Source organism: Gossypium hirsutum, chromosome A04, assembly GCF_007990345.1.
Source record: "Gossypium hirsutum isolate 1008001.06 chromosome A04, Gossypium_hirsutum_v2.1, whole genome shotgun sequence".
NCBI classification, from domain to species: Eukaryota; Viridiplantae; Streptophyta; class Magnoliopsida; order Malvales; family Malvaceae; genus Gossypium; species Gossypium hirsutum.
The window spans coordinates 88,376,742-88,384,645 of NC_053427.1; the positions used below are offsets into that span (position 1 = coordinate 88,376,742).

The 7,904-nt window shown below is 35.0% G+C and overlaps 1 protein-coding gene across 1 annotated transcript; it reads left to right on the plus strand.

The window, feature by feature from the left end:
* The first annotated feature begins 3,386 nt into the window (after positions 1-3,386).
* Positions 3,387-4,510, plus strand: LOC107933351 (ankyrin repeat domain-containing protein 50). Its single transcript, XM_041111267.1, has 3 exons — positions 3,387-3,657; positions 3,747-4,213; positions 4,307-4,510. Exons 1-3 carry the CDS (start codon positions 3,387-3,389, stop codon positions 4,508-4,510), a joined length of 942 nt encoding a protein of 313 aa, XP_040967201.1.
* The last annotated feature ends 3,394 nt before the right edge of the window (positions 4,511-7,904 follow it).

Here is a 7,904-nt window from a genome sequence, read left to right on the forward strand (position 1 = left end):
ACTTCATTATAAGCACGTGCATGTGTATATATTAGTAAACTTTAAAATACACATAAAATTATAAAAATTATAAAATCATATAAAAATATAAAAATATTTATAAATAAATTAATTATATTAAAGTTGCGTGACCCAAATTCGATCACTTATTACTACATTAGGGAATTTTACTAACTTTGCTTGAAAACACAACAAGAATAAAATAAGTAGAATTTTATTTTCTTTAAATAAGTTAAAGTCTTCAAGGAATGAATTATGCATGCTATGGAGCTTTTCGTTATGCTATGCTAAAGTGTTCAAGAAAGGAATTATGCATGCTACGCTTTTGTTATGCTATGTTGAAGTGTTCAAGCAATAAATTATATATATATATGTGTGTCACTTGTCTTGATAAGCCACTAGGTGTCTTGGAATAAGCAAGGCATTCTGTAATTTTTCTTAATTTGTAATATTTTTTGATTTTATCTTTGAATGTTCAAAGCTAATTAATTAATTGGTGTTATCAAGGAAGAAAGCTGTGCAATAGATCGACAAATATGGAACCATCGTTAAACCACATTATTATTTCCTCTGGTGAACCTAAGAAGTCTGCAAACAACATTACTTACATGGACGTGTCGTTGTATAAAGCTGCAGCAGTAGGCAAAATTGAAGAATTCAAAAATTACCGGAGGCTTGAACTTGAGTCGCTGAAGACCCCAAACCATGACAACGTGCTCCATGTTAACTTATCAACCTCTGAGTGTATCGGGCAACGTACCAGATCAGATTTTATAGAACAAATCCTTTTCAAGTGTCCATCTGTTAGGATCGTCCCGAATAAGCAACGAACAAGTAAAAATAGTAGAAGAAATTGAGAAGATGAACACACAAATTTAACGTGGAAAAACCCCTCAAAAGAGGATAAAAAACCACGGGCAAAGATAATTTTACTATAATGGCAAAAGAATGAAGAGTACAAAAGATGGAGATAAAAACTAAACCCCAAAAAACCCGAAAAACAAAGAACCCTCAAACGTAAACACAAAATTCTCTGAATGTGTTATGAGTTCTAATCTAATGGGTGTCTCTTTTTTCTAAGATTGTAAAGGAGCCTATTTATAGGCTAAATTAGTAAGTCAAATAAACTATACTAATAAATGCTAAATATATTATACTAATAAATACTAAATCTTCTAGAAAGAAAATATATTTTTGTTTAACTTGACTTGCAAGCAATCTCTTAGAATTTGGGTCACATAATTCTAACAATCTCCACCTTGACACGAATTCTTTCAATGCCATCTTTGCCAAAACCCGCCACGGGCCTATCTTGAACTATGCAGGGAATTAAATGAGTCGAATCTATGCTTAGAAGCTGGAAGACTTCTAGCCTTCGACTTGTGCACTGCCAAATCAAAACTAACTCGGGTCTGATTTTCACGAATACAGTGCCCTAACTTTTCAAAACCTGCATCCAAAAGAGAACCTCTCTTCAACGAAACGGTCATACCTTTTTCCCTCCTATGACCAAGTTGCCTCCGCTTCAAATGAGTTGACTTTGACTCCGTAACGGACGAGGGACGTCCGATTTCACCGGTCACTGTAGAACCTTCCAGAATATAAAGACTGCCGGTTCTTTTACCTTTTAACAAAACGAGAGCTCCACGAGATACTTTAATGTCGCTTAACTCGATGTTGATTCTGCATTCTTTCAAGTCTAAAATACTCAAGGAGATGAGATTCTTTCGTAAATCAGGTACATACCTGACATCTGAGAGTGTCCTAATCGTCCCATCGTGTATCCTAATTTTAACAGTACCAATACCGATTATTTTACTAGATGAATCGTTTCCCATGTGCACAACTCCACCTTCAACTGAACTGTATGTGGAGAACCATTCTCTATTGGGACACATGTGGAAAGAACATCCTGAATCTAGGATCCACTCAGACGTAAGCTTGGAGTTATCGCTCGTTAACACTAACAAGAAATCATCACCGCCTTCATCGACCAAATTAGCACCAGCTACATCTTCCTCGTTACTCTCAGCAGCTCTTTTATTTCGCAGTTTATAACAATCTGCTTTGACGTGACCTAACTTTTTGCAATAGCGACACCTTTTGTCTAGTTTCTTTGATGCTACCAAAACGGAAGCTTGTCTATCTGCTTTGCTATTCAAATCAAACTCATTGTCGAGTTTGTCTCTACTCAACAAATGACCCTTCACATCTTCGAACGAGAGTTTGTCTCTGCCATAAATCAGGGTCTCCCTGAAAGACTTGTATGAAGAGGGTAAAGAGCACAACAATAGCATAGCTTGATCTTCATCGTCAATATGAACCTCAACGTTCTTTAAATCATTTAAAAGAGTAATGAATTGACTGATGTGATCTTTAAGAAGCTCACCTTCGTTCATGCGAAACGTAAATAGACGTTGTTTCAACACTAAACGGTTAGCCAGAGACTTAGTCGCATAAAGAGTTTCTAACCTTTTCCACAAGGCGAATGAGGTCTTCTCCATCAATACCTCATGCAATACTGTATTCGTGAGGCATAACTGGATTGCAGACAAGGCCTTTTCATCAAGCTCTTCCCATTCTATTTGATTTAGATTCTCAGGCTTTTTCCCTGTAACAACCTTTTTCAAGCCATTTTGAACTAGAATTGCCATCATCCGAACTTGCCACAGATTGAAATTTGTCTCACCATCGAACTTCTCAATTTCAAACCTTGTTACTGCCATCTATGACCGGGCTGATCTATGAAAGTTAAACTAGCTCTGATACCACTTGTTAGGATCGTCCCGAATAAGCAACGAACAAGTAAAAATAGTAGAAGAAATTGAGAAGATGAACACACAAATTTAACGTGGAAAAACCCCTCAAAAGAGGATAAAAAACCACGGACAAAGATAATTTTACTATAATGGCAAAAGAATGAAGAGTACAAAAGATGGAGATAAAAACTAAACCCCAAAAAACCCGAAAAACAAAGAACCCTCAAACGTAAACACAAAATTCTCTGAATGTGTTATGAGTTCTAATCTAATGGGTGTCTCTTTTTTCTAAGATTGTAAAGGAGCCTATTTATAGGCTAAATTAGTAAGTCAAATAAACTATACTAATAAATGCTAAATATATTATACTAATAAATACTAAATCTTCTAGAAAGAAAATATATTTTTGTTTAACTTGACTTGCAAGCAATCTCTTAAAATTTGGGTCACATAATTCTAACACCATCACTGCTACTACACACAAATGCGAAAGGTCAAACTCCCTTGCATGTTGCAGCAAGGAATGGGCATTCTGCTATTGTGAAACTCCTAATCAAGTCTCGTGCCAAAGCTACTGATGAAGATTTAAAGAAGCTGGGAACGGATCAATTGAATGCAGTCAGATAGATGCTGAGGAATACGGATCAGGAATCCAACACGGCTTTACATGTTGCAGTACGGTATGGTCACGTCGAAGTGGTGCAAGAATTGCTGGAGTTTGAAAACCCTGATTTCCCATATTTTGTCAACAGAAATCAGGAGACCCCACTTTACATAGCAGCTAGGAGAGGAGATAAGCTCTCTCTGGTTATACTGTTAGATAAATTGGAATCAGTTGCTCATGGAGGTCCCTATGGCAGAACAGCTTTGCATGCAGCAGCTATGGCTGGAGATGTCGGTACGTTAAGTTAGTTCCAAATCATTTTTGTTTGAAATAAATAAAGAATCAATTTATTGAGTTTTTTGTTTTGTTTTGCTTGGATTCAGAGGCAACAAAGATAATAGTAGAGAATAAAGGGGATTTGACAAAGGAAACAGATGAAAATGGACACACCCCTCTTCACTATGCTGCGCACTTAGGTCACGATTCAGTTGTGGAAGAGCTGTTAAAATGGGATTTACTTGCTGCCTATGTAGGTGATAAAGAGTGGGAGATGACACCCCTTCTTATGGCAGCCAGGCAAGGCCATGGACAAATAGTAACAAAGATTCTCTCTTCTTGTCCAGGTTGTTGTGAAAAAGTTGACAAAAGGGGCTGGAATTTTCTTCATTTCGTGGCAATTAGAGATCCTTCTTTATTTAAAATTCTCCAACGTGATAATGGTTGTAGCACTATATATGGGATAGTAAAAAATCTAAGGCAGTGGAAAAATGACCTCGGAATCACACCTCAAGAAGTCTATGACACATGCCGTAGTCGTTTCCATATCACTGATCAGCGTACAGAGAGAATGGTAAATTTTCTATGGCCTATGGCTATATGATTTTACATGCATATATATAAAATACAAAGACCTATACTACAATACAATCGACTAATGTGGCAGGAGCAAATTATGGAATTGTTGAAAGATATTACAAATGAGGAAGTGGCCGAGAAACCAGTTCGTCCCATACCCTCGATAACTATCTCTGCAGATAGGTTGGAGAAGGAAAGAGAGGTTCATTTAGTAGTGGCAGCACTTATAGCCACCGTCACATTTGCAGTAGCCATAACCGTTCCAGGTGGTTTGAAAAGGGAGAAAGGGTAAGAGCAGGTTACTCCTTTTCTCATTCATGATGCGGCCTTTAAAGCATTTGTTGTAACAGATGCATTGGCCTTTCTTTTATCTCTTTGTGCCCTCTTCTTCCACTTTGGAATGCTGCCTCCTTTTTTCTCAATTCAGCGCCCTCCATTTATTTCTCATGTCCGTGCCACTACGTTTCTTGGTTATGCAGTGTATGCGATGGTGATTGCTTTCTTTATAGCCATTTATGTGGTGTTAAAACCTTCCCTCGGACTTTCCTTCGTTTACTAATCCTTGGCATTGTTTTCTATTATTTGTTTGTGATTGTACATTAAACGCGAAAGAGAGAAATAGTGATTCATTAAAATTGCGTTATTAAATGCTTATTTATGTGTTATAAATGTATGTTAGCACTTATAGCCATAGTCGCATTTACAGTAGCAATAACCGTACCTGGTGGTTTGAATAGTGAAAAAAGGGTCAGAGCAGGGCATTCTTTTTCTGATTGATGAGGCAGCCTTTAAAGCATTTGTTGTAACAAATACATTGGCCTTTATTATTTCTATTTCGGCTCACTCCATACACTTTGGGATTCTGGATCCTCTTTTACCAATATTAAATTTTTGGGGGTATTAATATAATCTTATATCGAAATTAGTCTGTTTCTAATCCCCTTTACCGTGCAATATTTGCAATGGTGATTGCTTTTAGCACAAACAATTATTTTTAAAACCTTCCCATGAACTTGCCATTGCTTCATGTTTCATCTACCCTGGCTTTTTTGTTTGTTATTATGTACAATAACATTATATCATAATTGTCACCTAATCTATTTGTCATTACGAATTCCTCACTATGAATTTATTAAATTGACACTAAGTTCTATCTCCTTGAGAATTATATATGTAATAGAGACAATATCACTATTGTAATATAATTTTCTTTCCTAATGCTCAGATCCTATTTATATAAAAATCATATAAATTTGATTTTAATTTGAATTTTGGTTTTCTTAAAATTTTGGTTTTCTTAAAATTTGGAGCAAGATTTTTGAATGGGGGGATCTTAGTTGGGTTATGCCTATGTTAGTTGAAGAGTTTTTTCGTAATGTTATTGTCTTTCGGTTCTTAAAATTATACATTGTTAATGTTCCAAAGAAAATTAGGTATCTATCAAGCTCAAATAAAAACACTTAAATTTTTTTGTAATGAGATGAACGGAAGTTAATTCTGAGTTTTGTAAGTAGAGTTAATCAATTTTTATTAAAAATTAAGTAGTCATATTGTGTGAAAGACAATAAAAAGAAGAGCTCATGGTGGCCCCATGGTGGAACAACTTTGCATGCAGCAGTTATGGCTGTAGATGCCAGACAATGGGATATTATGGAAATATATTATCAACAACTTCATTTATTTCCCAAATATCTCTGATAGGGAATAAAATCTCCATATTAAGCCAAAATCCATGTGGTTCCAAGTGTTAAGCAGCATAGGAAGTAATGAAAATATATGTTGCACTGCAAGGAATTCAAGGCTGCCTTGTCCACAAAGGCTTATAGCTGCTAAACACCTCCTCTTAAATTTGATCATGGCCTAATAAACAACATAGGGCAGCATTGACTTCACCACAAAGAGCTGTACACCCCATTTTCTTCCGTTCTTTTTCTTCAATTCTTCTCCTTCTTAGCAGTTTCCTTAAATTTGATTATAGCCTAATAAACCAGAGATTGTCGTCTTTGTTTAATGTAAAAGTATGAAGTTCATAAAGCACAATAATAGTATCGAAATACATCATTAATACCATTAATGAATTTGTTGAATTTTCATCAAATTTGTTATAATTGCTTTTTGTTATCAAGAATTGAAATCCTAGCCTTGATTTACGGTTTGATTAATTCCACTTTTGGCCAAAAATTTCAACGAGAGATTGTAGTTTTGTTTAAAGTTAAAAGTATAAAGTTAGCACAAAGTAATGATATCGTTCAAACACGCATACACAAAAAAAAAAAGAAGCTAAAAAAACAATACCAAAAACAAAAGAAAGTGAAAATCAAACGCTAAATCATAAAATGAATGATACTCATATTTTCATTTTGAAAGAAAATGACAAAGATCAAAGATCTGATAGGAAAAAAATGAAGAAAAATAGAAAAAACCTGAAATCGAACTGTAATGAGAAGACACAACAGGGGGTGTGATGGCTTGAGATGCTTGGTGAGGGAGAGTGGCAAAGGATGGTAATGGTAGTTTCTGGTTTTTTTTCTTTATTACTCAGTGTGTGTAATTGGAATTTAGTGGTTGGAACAATGAATGACATCCGATATTTTTGAGAATAGAGAGCTAAACAAACTGTAGCATACTACAATGAACCAAACATTGCATTGTAATTGACCCACTAAATTATGAATAAATGACTCATTCCATTCAAATAAATTGCAAGTGTTTTTAACTGTTGTCGAAACTATTTTTTTTCATTTTTTTTCGATTTAAAAATGATGGATCGACTATTTGGAAAGCGAAAATGGAGTCGCCACCAATCTTTTCTTGTTTAGGTTTGATCGGATCACCTAGAAATTTGGGTTGTTTTAATAAAACATTTTGGTTTACTAAAACAATGATTTTGGTCTACGAAAATATGAGAAAATAGGCTCGGGAGTCGGTTATGTATGAGGAAGGATTAGCACCCTCATTACGCCCAAAATTGGTACCAAATCGATTAAATACTGTCCTTTTGTCTAAAATTAAAAATGTTTTTGAAATGTGGTTCTTGTTAATAACATTTGAATAACCCGAGTCCTTTGCCAAAAATCTTCTTGTTTCGACGTTCGAAAATTTATAATTCGAAAATAACAAAAGGATGCCCAACTATTTGGTCCAACGAAAAATCGATACCCAGCTCAGTAGGGCACGATTCCTCGAATTTCTAAATATTGACCATTGCCTCACCTTGGAAGATATGAGTGAAATTCCGAAGATACATTCGATTATTTTGAACAAACGGGAGATTGCAACCCAACACGATAGGGCACTATTCCCCGAATTGCCAAACATCGAACATTTTTTTCATTTTAAAGAGTTTTTAGAAAACGTAAGTGAAATTCCAAAGGGATCTTCAATTGTTTTGAACAAATGAAAAAGCGCAACCCAGCACGATAGGACACAACATTTCAAATCCTCGATACAAGATCATTTTATAATTCCAAAACTCATGCTTTTGAAATTTCAAAAGGATATTTAGTTATTTAGGTTAAACAAGAAAAATTGAAACCTAGTAAGTTAGGGTACTATTTTCTTGAATTTCCTAAATTCGAAATATTGCCTTATTTTTAATTTAAGAAAAACATGGACGAAATCTCGAGAGAATATTTATTTGGTCAAACAGAAAATCGAAACCCAACACGTTAGGGCACAATTTCTCG